The 20373-nt window shown below is 41.2% G+C and overlaps 1 protein-coding gene and 2 long non-coding RNA genes across 3 annotated transcripts; all 3 read right to left on the bottom strand.

The window, feature by feature from the left end:
• Positions 1-1123: 1123 nt before the first annotated feature.
• On the bottom strand, positions 1124-19160 carry LOC309714871 (sterile alpha motif domain-containing protein 3-like). The gene is made up of 10 exons (XM_082547585.1): positions 19014-19160; positions 17905-17989; positions 5692-5806; positions 5169-5357; positions 4997-5084; positions 3939-4100; positions 3618-3827; positions 2985-3150; positions 1938-2017; positions 1124-1785 (listed from the first exon to the last, which is right to left on the bottom strand). The coding sequence occupies exons 2-10, from the start codon at positions 17984-17986 to the stop codon at positions 1483-1485; spliced, it is 1395 nt and encodes a 464-aa protein (XP_082403711.1). The 5' UTR covers positions 17987-17989; positions 19014-19160; the 3' UTR covers positions 1124-1482.
• Positions 7356-8927, bottom strand: LOC309714873. Its single transcript, XR_014279067.1, has 3 exons — positions 8327-8927; positions 8163-8243; positions 7356-7675 (listed from the first exon to the last, which is right to left on the bottom strand). It is a non-coding gene; the product is annotated as an uncharacterized lncRNA (long non-coding RNA).
• On the bottom strand, positions 15302-16628 carry LOC309714872. The gene is made up of 3 exons (XR_014279066.1): positions 16273-16628; positions 16109-16189; positions 15302-15621 (listed from the first exon to the last, which is right to left on the bottom strand). It is a non-coding gene; the product is annotated as an uncharacterized lncRNA (long non-coding RNA).
• Positions 19161-20373: the final 1213 nt, after the last annotated feature.

Genomic DNA, 20373 nt, shown 5'->3' with positions numbered 1-20373 from the left:
CCCACAGTCAACACAATACCCGTCATAATCACAAACAGAGAGCAACAGAATTATCATAAATCCAGTAACTCCAAAAATATTAATAACCTCCGGCCTCTTCAAAAATATCAACATCCATTCAACTCTATTGTCAAAAATCCACCAGTCTCAATCAGTATGGCACTTTTAAATGTCCGCTCTCTGTTGAACAAGTCTTTTATTATTAATGATTTAATTTTAGATAATAAACTTGACTGTTTATTTTTAACTGAAACATGGCTGGGCTCGGATGCACCAGTTGTTCTCACTGAGGCCTCCCCACCAAATTTTAATTTCTCTTTTTCTATTAGAAGTGGTAAGAGAGGTGGTGGGACTGCATCTTTAGCCAACAACACACTCACCACCAAACAAATTTTATTTGATCATTTTACCACTTTTGAATTCCATGCTATTGTTTTCAGCAGCCCTCCAGTTTTATCTGTCACAGTTTACAGACCACCTAAAGACAGCGCTGCTTTTATCAAGGAATTCTCTGAATTTTTAACAAACATACATTCAAACTATAATATGATAATTTTAACCGGTGATTTTAACCTGCACATAGATAATCCTTCTGACCCTGCAACAAAAGAATTCTTAAACATTCTTCACTGTTTGGATTTTACCCAGCACGTCACGCAGCCGACTCACAACAGAGGACACACTCTGGACCTGGTCATCACCCACACTCAGAAAAATAAAGGTGCCAACTGGAATTAAAAGTGGTTCTTTAGACTGATGCCATAGAAGAACCTTTTTTGGTGCCACAAAGAACCTTTCAAACAAAAGTTCTTTGAAGAACCATTTCTTTCAGTGGTTCATTGAAGAACCTTCAAAGGTGCCCCAAAGAACCATTTCTTGATGGTTCTTTGGGGCACCTTTGAAGGTTCTTCAATGAACCACTGAAAGAAATGGTTCTTCAAAGAACCATTTTTAAAAAGATCCTTCAAATGGTTCTTTAAAAGAACCATTTTAAAGAACCTTTTTTGAGTGGTTCTTTAAAGAACCATTTTAAATCTTTCAAAATAAAATGTATCATAAATTGAATTTGAGTAGGGTAAAATAAATACAAGCACATATATTAATGGTTTATTGGCACTTTGTATTACAGAAAAAGACATTTTAATGCTAAGCACAACACCACTACTAATAATAGCATATAAGTCATTTAAACAGTAATAATTAAATATCTTTACTATAAATACATATAAATATTATACTATAGATAAAACAACAATTTTTACATTAGAAATAGCAATACTTTCATAACAGACAATTAAACAACACATTTTCATCAGCATGTTTGCATTTTCAGTAAAACTATTTCAAGAACAATCTTTTTATTTAAATTATCAATGAACTGCAGCCTTAAGTTATGTAAGTTAAGTTTAATGTGAGACTCATGGTCCTTTGTTAGTCCACACTGGGATAATTTCAGTCTCTCACCTGCACTATGCTGGCAATCTATGAGATATTTAATGCATTTGCCACTCTTTGCACAGCTACTGGTACAGGTGTAGTCAGAGTTCCCAAGTTGAGAACAAATGCCTCCAAAAAGCAAAATGTCTTTTTTAGTTCACTTGGATAGGCAACATTGTAGACATGGTACAGGGAGAAGACAATACCCATCGCCAATGAAATGTCCATTTCCCCACTGTCCAGAATCCTTTTTTGTCCATCCATCTGGACATTGACCTCAGTTGAATCACTCAAGGGCTTGCCGTCACTGCTGCTGAGTACGATTGTAGGTATCGGGCTGTGTGGATCCTGAAACAGAAATTAAATTCTTGAAATGAGGAGTATAGTTTAAATAAGTATAAACAACAGCTGTCCCAATGAAAGTATAAAACTCCTGTAAAATACTGGATTTGTTCAAGACCCCCCCCCCTCTCACCATACCAAAAAATATATAAATTTACCTTATTTATGACGAAGAGATGAGAGGCATTTTCTTTGAAAATAGATGGCAGGAGAAGAACAGCTGTGTTTACCATCTGACCTGAAAAATAAAGAGAAATATGTAAGTATTTTCTGGCCAATTTTGTTAATACAAAGGTGTAAAGGCCATATGAGTGCCTTTATCAGGAGTTGAATGTCTTGCAGAACATAAGCATTAGTGCAGTAAATGTATACCTAATTAACTTTTCAGTGTAATTCAGTGTAAATGTTAAGCATTTATACAAAACCCCCAGAATGTTGTTCAGTTCTGTAAGTTGCTAGCTTTAAATAATTTGAGTCCTAAAGAACTTGCAAAGCAAGTCTAGCTGCCACTGAACATTTTTTGGGATAAACATTGTGTGAATGACTGAAAATCTTCATAGAGTATTTCCTTGACTTATTCGAATAATGGTGTAATTAATCGTTTTTTTGATGAAATCCACACCTACTCTCCTTCAAAGAACTGGTGGAACTGTATAGTAACGACTCTACATATGTAACGATGCTACATATAGCATCGAGGGTATATCAGTTAAATCTTAAAGTACATCATTGCAGAGACGAGACAGGAGAAATGTCAGTCTGTGGATATTGTAAAGCAGCGGTCCCCAACCTTTTTTGCGCCACGGACCGGTTTATGCCTGACAATATTTTCATGGACTGGCCTTTAAGGTGTCGCGGATAAATACAACAAAATAAAACTAGTACCGGTACCGAAAAAAAGAAAATTTATTCATAACACACGTGAAAAGACCCAGGAAAACCGAGTAAACGATAAAAACGATAACAAAATAACGCTGAAAACTGATAAAAACCCTGAAAAACTATACATTTCACACCTGAGCCTCAACTCTCGCGGCCCGGTACCAAACGACTCACGGACCGGTACCAGTCCGAGGCCCGGGGGTTGGGGACCGCTGTTGTAAGGGACACTGTGTTTACTAATGTGCTGTATGTGAAACCTTAAAAAGTGGTATCTGAGATAGGAGTTAAAAATGTTTTTGCTCATTATTGCCAAGTGCCCTCACCTTTTCTTTCAGTGTCTGTCTGGCTCTCATCAACAGATTTTAAGCAGAGGCTTTTAAGGTTGCTGTTTGGGGCTATTGACACAAGCTTCGCTGCCAACTTACTGAATCCTCGGATTACTTTTTTGTCCACATCAGTTTTAAGTAACATGGAAGCCTCTTCAAGAAGCTAAAATAAAGGATAAACATATACATATTAGCTTTGTACCATAATATATACCATTATATAGCAAACCAGAACAATCATTATTTCACACATCAATTATCATTAGAGAAGAAATTATAATTTTGCATTTGTTTACTTTAATTCTCAAGTACACATTGCTGTGCAAAAGGGATGTTTAGACTATTCTTCCCAAAAAACTATCATTGGCATCAGATTAGTCCAAAATTATCCTGTAGCATGAAAATAAAACCAAAGAGAAAGACATAGTCAATGTGGCAATTTCTGTTAGTGTTCTGTTAGTGTACTTTTATTACTCATGAAATCTGCTGAGTCAGTCACTTTGCCTGTCCTGTAGGTACATGATTATTAGAAGTCTGTATAAATGTGCAGCACATCAGTACATATTCGTGTTTTTGCTGTGCACTATTGTTATTGTTGTTTTTTGCTGCAGTTTTTGATAAAACACTCACCACAACAGGGATAGTGAGACATGGGAATTCTCGTAGAACCTCTTCAGTAGTATGCTGAAGAATGTAGTGTGTTCTGTACTTCTGTATTTTCCTGAGGTGCGTTTGAATGACATCCACATTTGGCCTAGTTTTTTGGCACTCTTGCTTAATCACTGATACATGTTGGTCGGTGCTCCTTTCATCCTCCCCATCGTCAAGAGGATTGATATCCTGGTTATTAAAAAGTTTAGCAAATATTGAGAGAAAAAACAAACAAACAATACTTTTAACTTTTATGTACAATTTAAAATGGCAAACAAACATTGAGCATATTTAACTTGCCTTGGTTTTTTTCAAAAGGATACAGGGCTGGATATCTGATGATCTTTTTCTTCCTGAATTTGGAACTGAGTATTTCTGTCTCATTTTTTCAATTTCCTCTACGTCTACTAGTGGTCTTCTTTCCTTTTTAAACTTGTTCCTGAGAGACTCATGCAGAGCATCCTACAAACGATAAAAATGTAACTAATTATTCATAAATAGGTGCAACTAGGTCCTCCCTTTATGCAAGACATTTACCAGAAAACTTTGAGTGACATAAAGCTGGTAGGTTTGCTGTAATCATGTCATAACCTAATTAGTTCCTATTTACAGATCTCTTCTTTAACTCTTAGGAGTTGATCGAACACATGATATAAAGGTTTGGAGCACTTTAGATTGGCTAAATACACTATAAAAGGTAGATAAAGTATTAATGGCAATATGTCCTACAAGCATACTCGTCATGATCTTTCAGTCTATATGTTAATACCTCTACCTTTTAATAATAATGTATACTTTATTGATCCCCACAGGGAAATTTCTCTCTTTGCATTTAACCCATTCACTCAGTGAAGCAGTGGGCAGCCACTAATCAGGCGCCTGGGGAGCAGTGTGTAGGGACGGTACCTTGCTCAAGGGTACCTCAGGGTAGCCGTTCAGTTGATTCAAACCCCCGACCTTCCGATCATGGGATAACCACACTACCTACTGAGCTATCCCTGCCCTATTTTCAAATTTAATTTTTTAAATACAAAAACTACACTATCCTGATACAAAGGCAAACAGAGCTAATATAATGCTGAATTTCACACCATTCACTTGAGAATTCACAGAGAAATGAAACAATTAATTTAAAAGAGCAATTGATATTTTATTTATTGTTTGACCATACTGCACGACATCTGCCTCAAAAATCACAATACTAATACTTGTATTGTAGTGGCCACAAGGGAACAGATAACCTCTGAATATGTAGCAATGAAAATGTTAGCATGTTACACTCATTAGCCAATAATTGGGCAATTCAAAGACAATTTGTTGGACAATTGTATCAATGTTTGCTTTTCAGGAATACTTACATATCCAGAGCCATAACTCTCCTTCAAAAAAGGAAAACTCAGAAGGACAGTCCTCAGAAGGTCTACATACTGCACATGAGAGGGATACCTGCAAATTTTGAATGATGAACTTAAATTCTGATGTACATACTGTATTTTAAATGGATCAAATCTTAATTATATATAGACTTACATTGTCTCATTACTCAAGTGGTCAAACAGTGCTTGAATAAGCATGTTTTTGAGTCTGTTCTTGGTGGGTGACTTTAGTGCTGCATCTTTATTGGTCAACGCAGTGAGCACAGCTGGAGGAAACTGCACTTTGCAGTTAAACATAGGTTGGAGTGCTGACACAGTATGCTTTTCTTTGTGTTGCCTTCCACTGCAAGAAGAAGTAAGAAGTATGTTTAGAGTTTGTTACAAGACATGAATATACGTGTCCTTGTGTCCTGCATCAGGAATATCCGCATATTTAAAACGTACAATAACAGCTGCTGAACTACAGAAACAGAATCATAACAGAGAGTAAGAGTGGCTGTGACATTTCAATTTGAAAGTAAATGGGTGTGTGATGCACATCAACGCTGGAGAAACAGAACAGGGCTTGCGTCAACCCCTTGCCCCCCACCCTCCAACACCATAAACCTAGGGGAGGGGAAACACTGGATTGTATGAATGTACAATTCAGTGAATCAACCAGTCAACTTAAGACTCACTCTTTCAGCTTCTCTACAGCAGACAAAAATTTCACTTGGTCTTTCACTTTTGGAAAAAGACGCTCACTCATTCTTTCAGTCATCTGCAGAAGTGTCGATCCATCGATTTCATTGTCTGTGGCACAGAAAAACAATAAGACACGATCAAAACAGAAATGAGCATGTCGAAGATAAAGAATAAAAATATTATAAAACATTACTAAAAAAACAGCTATGAGTTCATTAGTGACTATAGATGATGACAGACCTGTGGAATAGCCAAAAAGTGGTTAAAATCATTTTAACAGTGGTTGACAACTCCTAACTAAAAAGTCATGGTTTAGGATGTATCTTACCTAACTTTGGTATGGACTGCCTTAAAAGGTCGGTGGATCAGTGTAATGAAGTCTTGACCATCACATCTGTATGCGTCCAAAGCATGAAAGTCTACCTCATCCCCAGGCTTGAATATCAACAGATCATCAGTCTCTCTGATGTGGTATGATTGAAGGTGTCTTATAAACTCCAGTGTTGTGAAAAGTCTTCCAACAAGAAACCAGTTGGCCCTGATATACACAATCAGGACTATTTTCACAAACAGTGGAATTTGCTCTGCATGCACAAGTTCCAAAATGAAGAAATCTCCAACTGCATATTTTACAGAGTTTAAAATGATGCATTTACTTGTCCAGAGTTTCTCATCCACAGTAACGGCTGTCTCCAAGTTTTGCAAACAAATCTGCAAGTTCACTGGAAGTTCTTGAAGTGATAAGTTATTAACTGCTGCTTGTGTATGATCGCTCCTGATGATCCGTTCAGGCTGCCACTCCCAGCATTGACGAAGCTGATTCCTCTTTGCCAAAGTCTGACAAATATTAATATAGTTATTGGTGATTCTTGCTACTGTCTTGAAATATTGATGTCTGGCTTCAAACCTCATGCACCAATGAGAGCGGAGTGACCCATAATCAAGGATGAGCTGAGGATAATGTAGCAGAAAATGCAGCTTGGGTGTAAACACACCAGGAAACAGATTGATGAAATCTGTCAAAAAGTAAGTGATCAGTTCATGTAGATTACTAATCCAGTCAGTGCTGATGGTTGGAGCAAGAATAATCTCTCCTATTTCTCGAACCAAAAGATAAAGCTGCCAAAACTTGTTACCCTTTTCAATCCTGGAGCCTATGACGAAAGGCAGAGTCCTAAATAATGTCCATTTCTCAACAGCAGTTCCAGAGATATTTCCATCCAGTGCTACCTTCTCAGATATTAGAGCAGGTTTGGAGGTGCAGTCATTCTGTCCAAAACTAAAAGTCCTTATGCTGTCATTCACCTCTTGGATAGTAACGGTTTTGTCCTCGTGCAAGGCTTTTACAACAGACTTCAAAACAAGAGGAATGACCCCCTCAAGAAAATCATGCATTACATCAGGTGGGAATGCATTTGTGGTATCAAAATATGACAGCTTGTTGAAGGCACATGGGCCAGTTACACCATACACTGACCTACAGTGGGGGTCATCTTCAACACATTGCAGATGGTATGTGTAACCAACTTTAAGGTATAAAGGTGAATTACAGCGCAATAATTACTTGGGCTCGTAATAAGACCCTGGCCAGAATCAGAAGACACCAAATTCGTATGGAGCCAAAGTATTGAGCAGCAATAATGACCTGGACACAATGTTAACTTTTGAGTAGCCACTCTTGTATTGTTACAAAGTATAACAGGTATTTGTCCAATTTGTACAGATAAAGTATAAAATAAAATAAATAGTGTGCACACTCAACAAAATAAAAGTACTCGTTGGGGCCCTTTAAGAATTTCGAGTTAAGCTGGCGATAGCCAACTTCAAAGGTCCTTGTGAATGTAACTGGAATGTATGAGTGTGTGGTGTGTATCTTCTTTGGGGTAGATCGTCCTCAAAGTGGTTGGCTCGCCATCTATCACAACCAGAATATCGTCCTGGTCCTTGGACTTTTCCGTCCTCTCCAAAAAACCTGACCTATAATCCAGGTCATAAAATGTACATTCTAATCAGTCTGTTTCAGATGCATTGTTTAAGGTTAAAATACAAAATCAAAATATTGCATCACCTCATATTCATTGCATCACATCTTAAATCTTATCAAATCTCACAGTTCTGTTGTACAACATTCAATTTTCAAGCATATCAAATATGAGAACTAAACATCTAAGTTGCTCAAATATTTCTCTATTCATGTAAACATTAATTAAACAATACTTATGGTAAGTAACCATTGACACTCAAAATACAATACACCATAACAAATTCAGAACTATGTGCAAATAAGCAACAAAATATACATATGAGTTCAGTTCAGAGGCATTAAAGCAGTGTGCTTAATTTCTCCACACTATAGGCCTATTCGTGAGAGAGAAATGCACTAAAAATTACCCTCTAGATTACTTTAAACTCACAGTGAACTGACAAAATTTAGCTTTAGAGCAGCTAAGAACATGTTGCTCACCGTTGCTCTGTTTCACAAAAGCCCAACACACACTGGCGTTGGAATTGCAGCAGCTCTCCGGATGAAAGGTGAGTGGTTAGCCTGTGAGACACCGAGCTAGCATTAGCATGATCGCGACGGTAAGTCTCTACAAGTTTTTTCCATCAGAACAACACTCGTCTTACCGACGTTGCCTCTCTCCTTCATCCAGCCACTCGACTCCGGACTTCCAGCAGGTAAGTAGGCTGGTTTTCCTTCCTCTCAATCCTGAGTTTTCCTCTCTTTTGTCTGTGGATTTCTCGGTTTGAGTAGCAGATGCCTCCACTCCTCTTGCTGAGATAAGAAAAACCCGGGACACCATGCACCTCCACCTCACTTCCTGGCTGACAGGGTCAATGCGGCCTGGGTAGGCTCTGATTGGTTGCTGAGCTAGGTGCCCTCACGTGGGGTGAACTGAGAGGTGCATTCAATGGTCATAGGAAATACGACGCTTGTTGATGTGGACAGTTAATATAAAGAGAATAAGTATGATATTTTTCCATCTGGGCTACACCCTCCCCTCCTGAACTCATGCACGTCCCTGTGCATGGTAGACAGTTAAATGATGATTATTTGACGGGTCAAGGAAGAGGGCGAAGCAGGCTCTTCACCATCACTGATGACATCGGCCCAAGCTGAAGACAGTCCTTGCAAGAATGATTTTGCTGCAGTGATCAGAGGATTGCCTAGCTCCGTATAGTCAAGCCGTCGTGGCGGACGACGGTTTCTCTCAGATCTCCTTACAGAATCATTTGTACCCATGTTTTCCCTTGTATCCACTGGGACTATCTCCTCCACTCTCTCCTCAGAATTCGCACCTCTGGTGCCAGCCTCCTGAAATGGAAGTTGCCTTTCTTGGACGTCTGGGTCATCAACAGGTGAGTCAGTTTCAGTTAAGGTTATTTCATCCACTTGTTCGGTCGGTGTGACTCCATTGGTAGATAAGTACTCAGTATCATCTGTAGTACTGTTAGGCATATCAGGTATGTTGCCAAAATCAGATTGGCTGTCAAAAACAGGTGGGTTGTCAATATCAGGAACATTTACAGGACTCTCACTCACTGTGTGGACTGGGGAACTCAACCAAACAGGAATGAGCAAATCATCTTCTTCGTCTGAGGAGTTCTCTTCCTCTAGCGCTGGATTTGCACGGGTTCTTGGCCTGCGTGACACTGGCTTCTGTACATGCTCACTGCTTTCCTCCACAGGTAGGTAGCCACATGGCAGCAACAGATCCCGGTGTAGTGTTCTTAGGGGACCATCTTTGTTTTCAGGCTTAACTGTATATACTGGGAGGTTGCCTGCCCTTCTCACCACTACATGCACAGTGTGTTCCCACTTGTCTGAAATCTTATGTTTGCCCCGGATACGGACATTCCTGACCAATACCCGATCTCCAGCTTCCAAGTCTGATGCAGTTACATGTCTGTCAAACCTCATTTTGTTCTTGTGAGCCATCTTTGCAGCCTTGTCCATAGCTAACTTGTAGCTTTCTTTGAGACGTGACTTGAGTTTTTGCACATATTCAGAGTGAGATGAGTGTTGTTCCTCTTGCACTGGCAGGTTGAATGCAAGGTCAACTGGCAACCGAGGTTGGCGTCCGAACATCAGTTCGTACGGGGAGAAACCAGTCACTTCATTCCTGGTGCAGTTATAAGCGTGGACCAGGGGTCTTACATGGTCACGCCAACAGGACTTATCTTGATCACGGAGAGTTCCCAGCATATCAAGCAAGGTACGATTAAATCGTTCCACAGGATTGCCCCTAGGATGGTATGGGGTTGTCCTCACCTTGTGGATACCAGCCACCTGACAGAGCTCCTTGATTGTGCGGGACTCGAAATCTGGACCCTGGTCACTATGCAATTTTTCTGGGATGCCATAGTGTACCATAAAGTTCTCCCACAGACACCTTGCCACTGTGCGGGCCTTTGGATTAGGTGTTGGGATAGCAACTGCAAATTTAGTGAAGTGGTCCGTGATCACCAATATATCTTTGGTTCCACTCCTGTCAGCTTCCAGGGACAAGAAGTCCATGCACAAGAGTTCAAGAGGTCGTGTCGTATTAATGTTGACCAAGGGGGCCGCTCTTTCAGGCCGTGCCTTCCTCCGCACGCACCTGCCACACGTCTTCACTTTCCTTTCCACGTCCAAAGCCATCCTTGGCCAATAAAATCTTGACCTTACAAGGTCCAGTGTACGGTCGACTCCCATGTGACCCATATGGTCATGCAGGCTGGTGAGAACTGTGTTGCGAAGCTCAGCTGGAAGTACAAGCTGGTAGGTTTTCTGGGACCTCTCTTGGCGTCGCCGGTACAAGACATTGTTGCGGAGCTCAAGACGGTTAAGCTCTCGGAGGAGCAGTGGAAGCTCAGGGAGCTGTGTGCGCACGGTTGGAGGTGGTGTGTCCCCATATTCGATCTGAGAAATAACATGCTTTATACACTGATCGGCTCTTTGCTCGTCTGCCAGCTCTGCCTCAGTTAGATGGGGAATGGTTGGCAGACCTCCAAACTGTTCCTCTTGCCCATAGCTATCAGGTACAGCACTAGGAGACACAGCAAGCACCTCCACCAAGGCAACACAATCTGCATCTGCCTCTCTTTCATTGTCAGGACTGACGCTGTAGGTGAACTGCCTCTCACAGATTGCTTTCACCACAGACTGATTTACAGCATTGATGTTGTCTGGATCACAAAGGTGATCTTGAGTGAACTGTTGTATGCGTTCAATCTCTTTTTGTGATTTCAGGTCGTCCGCTAGCCCTCCGTGTGGTCTGCGTGATAATCCATCCGCATCTCCATTCTGCTTCCCTGGACGATAGAGGAGTTTGAAAGAGAATGTGGACAGTGCTGCTAGCCACCTATAGCTAGTTGCGTCAAGTTTTGCTGAAGTCAGAATGTAAGTCAGCGGATTACTATCCGTTACAACAGTGAAGTGGTTGCCGTAGAGATAGTCGCTGAACTTTTCTGTAACTGACCACTTGAGCGCCAGAAACTCCAACTTGTGCGCTGGATAGCGATTTTCGCTCCGTGACAGCCCTCTACTTGCATAGCCTATGACTCTAAGTTGTCCCTCTTGCTCCTGATACAATACAGCACCAAGCCCGGTGGTACTGGCGTCGGTGTGCAGTATATAGGGTTTCTGGGGGTCAGCGAAGGCAAGTACAGGGGCAGTGGTGAGACTTTGGATGACTGACTCGAAGGCTTCCTGGCAAGCTGGCGTCCAGCGACCTCCGAAAGGGTCTTTTGGGTCATGGTACTGATGTGCACTTTGTCTTGCGTTTACTTTTGATTTCTTGTGGCTAGGTGGGTACCCCGAAGTTAAGTTGTGGAGAGGTTTCACAATGCTGGAATACCCCTTAACGAACCTTCTATAATACCCAGCAAAACCAAGGAACGACTTTAACTCTCGCAGGGTCTGTGGGACAGGCCATGTTTTAAGGGCCGAAATCTTCTCAGGGTCAGTCCGAACTCCATTTCTGGAGACCACATGTCCCAGATAACGGACTGAAGTCTGGAAGAAGACACATTTCTCTGGTGACAGCTTTAACCCAAACTCTTTTAGACGAGTGAGCACTTTCATGAGTCTTTCTTCGTGTTCCTCAAGGGTTCGGGAGAATACTATCACGTCATCAAGAAAGACCAATGCATCCTTCAAATGCATATCCCCCATGCACCGCTCCATTAACCGCTGGAACGTGCTGGGGGCGTTCGTTACACCCTGAGGCATTCTGTTGAACTCCCAGAAGCCGAGAGGGCACACAAAGGCCGTCTTCGGTTTGTCTGCTTCTTCGACCTCGATCTGGTAGTACCCTGATTTTAGATCAAGAACAGAGAACCACTGTGAACCATTGAGGGCTGAGAATGTGTCCTCTAGCTTCGGAAGGCTGTACGCATCTTTTATAGTCTGAAGGTTTAGACGCCTATAATCGATGCACAACCGGACTTGGCCGTTCTTTTTCCGGACCACCACTATGGGTGACGCAAATGGGGACTCTGACTCTCTAATAACTCCTGCATCAAGGAGTTCCTGAATGTGCTTCCGGACAGCCTCAATGTCCCGTGGGTGGATTGGCCGGGCACGTAGTTTGAAAGGCGTGCCATCCGAAAGTTTTATATGATGTCGCACCTGGTCCGTCCGGCCAAAATCCAGGTCGTGCTGTGCAAACACCTCAGGCATGCCGCTGAGCTGCTGAGTGATGCGCTGTTTCCATTCCAATGGAACTGGGGAGTCACCAAAATTGAAGGTTATGGTGGGCTCTTGGAAAGACGGAGTCTCTGGAGTTCTCTGGGATAGTTCTGACTGTTTGGTCTTGTTGTGTTCCTTTAATAGGATGGTCTGATAAGCACTAACCTCTGCAATAGTACACTTGGCAGGGATGACAATGTCGTGGTCAGACTCGTTGCTTATAACAACTGGCAACTTGTGGGGCCGCCGCTGGGGAAAGTCCACCAGACCGGCTTTAAGTAGCAGGCCACCGGGCAAGGGGGACGATGATGGGTACTCAATTACAACTGATTTTTCATCCTGAAGGCCCTCGCCAAGGGCGACTCCCTCCACCACTACAGTTGAACCAGCTGGAATGACTTGAGGCATCTTGCCAAGTAGCTTCACTACCCCCTGATGGGTGTCACTTGTCTGCTTCCGTCTCAACTCAATGATTTTGAAGACTACTTTGTAGCCATGTGGGAGGGGTTGACGATTGGCTAAGTCAGTCTCTGAGTAGATGTCGAACAGTACATCTAGGGTGTTTGTGCCTATGAGCATGAGGGATTGTGAAGTGTCAGGGACGATTAAAGCAAGTGTGTTTACATCTACTGGAACACCTATAAAGTCCTTTGGAAAAGTTATGGTCATTTCTATATAGCCAAAGTAAGGCACTAGCTGGCCATTAGCACCTTCCACTTCTAAGAGGTCATGTAGTGGCTTGATCTTTTGCTCTGAAAGGTGCTGCTGGTAAAATGACTCAGGAACAGTGGTAACTTGGGAGCCTGAGTCAAGAAGACAGTTGACTTCTTCACCTCTCACAGTCACTTGAGCTGTACTTCTGGTACCAATCAACTGTTTAGGGAGTTGGAAAGATTGGTTCTGCTCTGAATGGTTTAAGCCAGAACATGTTTGTGCTTTGACAGTCTTTGCTGGGGTACTTACTTTGTTAACCTCAGCTGTGATTTTGTCACCATTGTTTACGTCTGAGGGACGTTGTTGACTCTCCTCAGCTCCTGTTTGTCCCACAACAGGAACTGTTAGATGTTTAAAGGTGAATCTGTACAATCTCGCGCTTCCCACTGGCGTTGTTTCTCCTCCAACTGCTTCTTTTTTTCTGCTACTAGGTTGGGGTTAGCGGGGTCAACACAGCATGGAGCGATATGTCCATCTTCACCGCAGTTGAAACAATACCAGGGCTTGGGTCTGCCCCTTTGCCTCTTTGAAGTCTGTCTTTGCATACGTCCATCTACACCATGTGGCTTTGACATCTTACTCTGCGGCTTCCCTGCAGGGTCCTTGCTGTTTGCAAACTTTGTTTTTTTCTGTGACATGAATGTAGTTAGTTGACTTTGCAGACTCGCCACCTGCTTTCGCAGATCCTCAATAGCAGCAATGCTACTCCCATGTTTCTCCTCTGGTTCACAAACATGTGCACCCTGGAACTGTAACTGAGTTCTCTGCTTTGTGGTGCCAATGTGTTTTCTCATACGGTTAGTTTTTGCTTGCTGTCGATCTTCCTCAGAGCGAATCATTAACAACAGGTCTGAGAATTGGGGTGGGCTGCTCTTCTTTTGCTCAAGTTGCAGGGCGCTGAGTAGGTCGTTGTCCCAACATCCCCTGCAGAACTGTTTAAGTAGATGTTTGTCCACTCCTTCACATGCGACTCCCCCCCTCTTCGTGGCTCTGTTTAATGCTAGCTGTAGCCGGTGAAGGTAAGTGGATGACTTCTCACCTGGATCTTGAAGGGTGTTCAGGAATTGAGCGAAAAGTTCCTCACCATCTTCTACAGTGCCAAAGGCTGAATCTAGAAGCTGCAAATAAGTCACAGGTGGTGACTCAGGCCGCAAACTCTTAACTATATCAGCTGCTGGTGGGAGCAGGCTCTCATGGATCTTTCTGGATATTTGCAGGGGGGACATGCTGGGATCATTTTGGAGCAGTTCAATTTGTGTGCGCCATGTGTCATAATCAGTTTCATTGTTAGGTCTGGGAACCTTACCGGAGAAGGAACGGAGTCTCACCTGGGACTGGATGTGTGGGACAACATCTTGCCTTCGTACGATATGCTCTACCACAACCTTCTGAATGTCAGGTGGGTTCAAGTCACTTACTGAGAGGGACGCTGCTCTCCTTCCATTAGTGAGGGGAACATCATCAGTGGCACCAGTATCACTTGGTGTAACATCTGAATGTGAGGTGTGACACTGTCGCTCTTTAGAAGCGGGCGGAGATACAACAGTGGTCTCGACATACGTGGGAGAAGGTTCTTCAGTGGTAGGTCGCATGGCTTCAACATCCTCCCCAATCTGACACATCATCTCCTTCAGCACCTCACCGTAGTCTTTGCCACTCAGCTTGGCTAGTTCCTTGAGTTCCGCCAAGTAGGTTTTTGTAACATTACTCCCAACCGTGGTAGTGTACATGCTACTGAGTGTTTTAATTTCATAGACAACGCTGGGATCAGCTTGTGCTGTGTATGTGTATGGTAAACGAGGTTCTAAACCTTCTAAGGCTGAACTGCTAGAGTATTCTACGATCAGGTTTTGGTAGAAGTTGGACAGTGAATCATCAACAAAAAGGACTCTTGTGATTTTACCATACTGTTTCAGAAAGTCAATGACCTGTTCATCTTTCTCAGATACCTGTGTTATCCCAGCGACAACAACCACATTAGGTATTTTGACACCAGACTTTTGTATGAAATCCATGCTGGTCATTGCCTCAATATTGATGCTCAAATCAATTGGCTCCTGGCTGGCTCGCCACTTCTGTAACCAACTTTAAGGTATAAAGGTGAATTACAGCGCAATAATTACTTGGGCTCGTAATAAGACCCTGGCCAGAATCAGAAGACACCAAATTCGTATGGAGCCAAAGTATTGAGCAGCAATAATGACCTGGACACAATGTTAACTTTTGAGTAGCCACTCTTGTATTGTTACAAAGTATAACAGGTATTTGTCCAATTTGTACAGATAAAGTATAAAATAAAATAAATAGTGTGCACACTCAACAAAATAAAAGTACTCGTTGGGGCCCTTTAAGAATTTCGAGTTAAGCTGGCGATAGCCAACTTCAAAGGTCCTTGTGAATGTAACTGGAATGTATGAGTGTGTGGTGTGTATCTTCTTTGGGGTAGATCGTCCTCAAAGTGGTTGGCTCGCCATCTATCACAACCAGAATATCGTCCTGGTCCTTGGACTTTTCCGTCCTCTCCAAAAAACCTGACCTATAATCCAGGTCATAAAATGTACATTCTAATCAGTCTGTTTCAGATGCATTGTTTAAGGTTAAAATACAAAATCAAAATATTGCATCACCTCATATTCATTGCATCACATCTTAAATCTTATCAAATCTCACAGTTCTGTTGTACAACATTCAATTTTCAAGCATATCAAATATGAGAACTAAACATCTAAGTTGCTCAAATATTTCTCTATTCATGTAAACATTAATTAAACAATACTTATGGTAAGTAACCATTGACACTCAAAATACAATACACCATAACAAATTCAGAACTATGTGCAAATAAGCAACAAAATATACATATGAGTTCAGTTCAGAGGCATTAAAGCAGTGTGCTTAATTTCTCCACACTATAGGCCTATTCGTGAGAGAGAAATGCACTAAAAATTACCCTCTAGATTACTTTAAACTCACAGTGAACTGACAAAATTTAGCTTTAGAGCAGCTAAGAACATGTTGCTCACCGTTGCTCTGTTTCACAAAAGCCCAACACACACTGGCGTTGGAATTGCAGCAGCTCTCCGGATGAAAGGTGAGTGGTTAGCCTGTGAGACACCGAGCTAGCATTAGCATGATCGCGACGGTAAGTCTCTACAAGTTTTTTCCATCAGAACAACACTCGTCTTACCGACGTTGCCTCTCTCCTTCATCCAGCCACTCGACTCCGGACTTCCAGCAGGTAAGTAGGCTGGTTTTCCTTCCTCTCAATCCTGAGTTTTCCTCTCTTTTGTCTGTGGATTTCTCGGTTTGAGTAGCAGATGCCTCCACTCCTCTTGCTGAGATAAGAAAAACCCGGGACACCATGCACCTCCACCTCACTTCCTGGCTGACAGGGTCAATGCGGCCTGGGTAGGCTCTGATTGGTTGCTGAGCTAGGTGCCCTCACGTGGGGTGAACTGAGAGGTGCATTCAATGGTCATAGGAAATACGACGCTTGTTGATGTGGACAGTTAATATAAAGAGAATAAGTATGATATTTTTCCATCTGGGCTACATATGCATGAACAGTCTTTGTTCTAAGAACACAATCTCCCTCACTAATGATCCTAGACAGGTCCTTGTAATGACACATACAAAACCTGCATATTCTACCATTACTGAATGAGCAGCTAAAACCTGCAAGTGTGTGAGAGGTTAGGTTGTCTGCAGATATTGTGGCCAGACCACCTTTGATGCAGTACTGTCTGTCTTCAAATTTTAATCGTAATCCACGTTCTTGCAAAACCTGTAGGTCACAAATTAATGGTTCTAATATTTTCTCAAATCCATATGTTTTCACCAATCTATGTTTGACAAGTATCAACAGATGAATATGTCTTAAAACAGATCTGTCTTTTGGTGGAATATTTCCCAAAGTAAAATAAAATGCAGACACTTTATGTAGACGTTTCTTTGATCCTAATGGATTAGCAACTTCAAATTCATCACTGTACAACTGAATTCTCAAATGTGGGTTGTCTGTGTTAAAAAAATCACTTTCTTTGTAAATTTTCCCATCACTAAAATCTGTTAAGGTTTCAGGAGCACGGGATTCTGGCCTAAAAATTTGTCTTAAAATGTTAGGATCATTACATATTAATTCTAAGACTTTTAGAAGTGACATATACTGAAAAGTGTCCTGTTTCCCAGTAAAAGGATCTATCCCCAGGATACATTCAACAGGTTCAATCAAGTTTAATTTCTCAACACAGTATCTGTCTAGTTGATATGTGTTGCTGACTGCACTGAAGCAATGTTCTACCAAACTATTGTCATCAATATAATGAAAACTTGATATATCAAAATTAAGAGTCTGCAAACATTTAGAAAATATCTCCCTATAGTTTTCAATAAAATACTTGAAAAGTGACTCTACTTCAATAAGAACAAATGTTTGAACTTTTCTATTTACAATACTTTTCTCTTGAAGATTCAAGGAAAACAATGCCAGTTGTTTTCTCACAGTCTCTGTAAAGTTCTCTACAAGTTCACTCAGAGTTCGTTCAGATGATTGGGGAAATTCAACAGTTTCCTGGATGACAGGGTCACAGTCTGGGGCAGACTCTAATCCTTGTTTCTGATATTTATGTTTCTTCCTTGTGTGATTTTTCAAAGATTTCACAGACAAAAACTTTCTGGGACAGTCTTCTAGTCTGCAGACAATGAAGAATCCACATTCACTTTCATGGTATATCTGTTGATGTTTCAGCAGTTTTTCATATGTTGGTTTTCTTGTGGAGCACTGTGGACACTGATATGGCACATCCATAGAAATGCTCACCTACAAAGACCTGTTGATAATCTGCCAATTCATTTTCCCCAAGCCAAAGAGATACTTCTCCAGCAGTCCACTGCTGAGCCATGATCTGTTAAAACAAAACAAAATTCCATTACATTGTTTTATTCTGTGACATCAAAAACTTATTTATTTATTTTTTGTTCATTCATTTTCCAAGCCGCTTTATCATCATAAGGATCGGAGGGGTGCTGGAGCCTATCCCAGCTGTTTTTTTTAGGCGGGGTAGACCCTGGACAGGTTGCCAGTCCATGGCAGGGTTGTCATTCAGATATGTATGTTTGGATTGTGGGTGGAAACCCACACAGAAACAGGGAGAACATGCAAACTCCACACAAAAAGGCACCCGGTTGACCCCGGGAATTGAACAGAGTCTTTCTAGCTGTGAGGCAGCAGCGCTAACCACTATACCACCGTTTATTCTAACTTTTAAGCCTTCTTCAGATAAATATTGATTATTTTATGCTTTCGATTATCTGGTCTTGTTAGTATAATGACCTCTTTTTTGCCTAATATATGATGTTGGATAAATGAAATGTACATAAAAAAAATTTAACTATAATAAAAACGGACATTATCTTGGTAACATCAAATGACTGGAGCATAATTTGTCAACTACTCTGAAAATAAGTTATACAGTAACAGTCAAAGACAACTTCTCATGTGTCACATTTCTGTTTATTCAAAACACTTATGCATTGCTGTATTTTATACAGCTACTCCACAATTCAAAGTACAGGCTACTGAATTTCTGAGTTTCTAGACCAGACACAGAGCTCACACAACAGGCTTCAGGCGCCATTTTGGTGACTTTAACCATATTATTAATTTTAATATCTGTCTAGCTGACATTAGTTTATGTACGCAGCATGCAATATAGCCACATATTTTACAGGCCAAATTAATTGGGAGCACCTTCACTTAATTGTAACAGTGGTTTTGTTAGGAAAACAGTTCTTTATACCAGATACTAAACTGCGTTAACGTCAAAGGCTAACGTATCTAACCATTACTGTTAGCACAACATTAACAGCAAGCTACAATGACGAGTAACAAAAACAAAACAATAAAAAGGTTTTATGAAAATGTTTTACCTTTTCCAACAGTCCAGGAATCCAGAATCCTTTAAAGACCAGCAGGTACTGAAGACTGTTATCCACTGGCAACGTCCGAGAGAAAGTTTTCTTTCCGTTAGAAAGTTCAAGGCTCGCGCGATCTGTGTGCGCATGCGCATCCCTACAGTTGCCCCCCCTTTGGTTGTACTGCGTGTTCTAACGTCTCTCTCTCTCCCTGTCATTTATTTGGCTTGACACATATAATAATAAATTGCGCAGTGATAAACAAGTACTCAGATCACATGTGCAATTATTATTTACTTATATTATTTTATAATTTGACTTTACATACTGCTGGCTGGTTTGTAAAGTTCACAGTAACTAGTATTATCATTATGATATATATATATATATATATATATATATATATATATAGAGAGAGAGAGAGAGAGAGAGAGAGAGAGCGAGAGAGAGAGAGAGCAAGAGAGAGAGAGAGAGAGAGCAAGAGAGAGAGAGAGAGAGAGAGATCTGATATAGATCAGTATCTGAATCTGTCTAATATCCCCCGAATGGATTGTTAATTTATAAATTCACCATATTCATAAACGGCTTAATAATAAATTCTATATTCTGTTACCACATTATTTGTGATCAGTGGGTTTGCAGGGTGGGTGCTGGGGGTCTTCAGGCTTTGGCACCCACCCCTGCCATCAGAATATTTTTAAGCAAGTGTTTCTAACTTTAATTTGAATATTCAGTATCCCACCATCTGTTTTTTAACATCACCGGTTTTATTCAGCGGGAGACCTCAGTGCGAACTGTGAGGAGGCGCTATCTAACCTCTGAAGTGGCTGCAAATTTTACCAGGGTTTTAGACGAATGCCCCCCTGTGATTTTACCTGCACCCTGCGATTTGATTTTTAGTTATTTCAACAGCAAACTGAAGAAAAGCCTTGACTCCGTTGCTCCACTCACCACCAAAAAGATTAACGTAAAACATGTATCACCCTGGAGAAACGAAGAAGTCAAAAAACTCAAAAGAAATTGCAGGGCAGCAGAAAGGAGATGGAGGAAAAATAAAAATACTATCAACCATCAAATATTTTCCGAGCAACTTAAAATGTACAATAATACATTAAGGAAGTCAAGAAATTCATACTTTGCCAAAATAATCAGTATTAACAAAAATAATCCCAAGGTCCTCTTTTCCACCATAGATCATTTATTTAACCCTGATTTTAAAAGCTCCAAAAGAAGCTCACAGACTCGCTCTGTGAGCAGTTTGCAGACCACTTCAGGGGAAAGATCAGCGCCATCAGATCTGATATTTTATCTAATCGCGATATGATTTTAAACACATCTGAGGGCTCGATTGTACCTGAGGAGACACTGGACAGCT

This window comes from Aulonocara stuartgranti (assembly GCF_965226115.1).
Source record: "Aulonocara stuartgranti genome assembly, chromosome: 9".
NCBI lineage: Eukaryota > Metazoa > Chordata > Actinopteri > Cichliformes > Cichlidae > Aulonocara > Aulonocara stuartgranti.
This window is presented reverse-complemented; position numbering and strand designations above follow the sequence as displayed.

Bases quoted from the DNA above. Each gene is read 5' to 3' on its own strand.
- LOC309714871 (XM_082547585.1), bottom strand. From the start codon at position 17,986: ATGGCTCAGCAGTGGACTGCTGGAGAAGTATCTCTTTGGCTTGGGGAA. The intron at 5,358-5,691 runs GTGAGTCTTAAG...TTCTTCTTGCAG, and splicing joins GCTGTAGAGAAGCTGAAAGA to TGGAAGGCAACACAAAGAAA. The intron at 1,786-1,937 runs GTAAATTTATAT...TTTCTGTTTCAG, and splicing joins ATCTCTTCGTCATAAATAAG to GATCCACACAGCCCGATACC.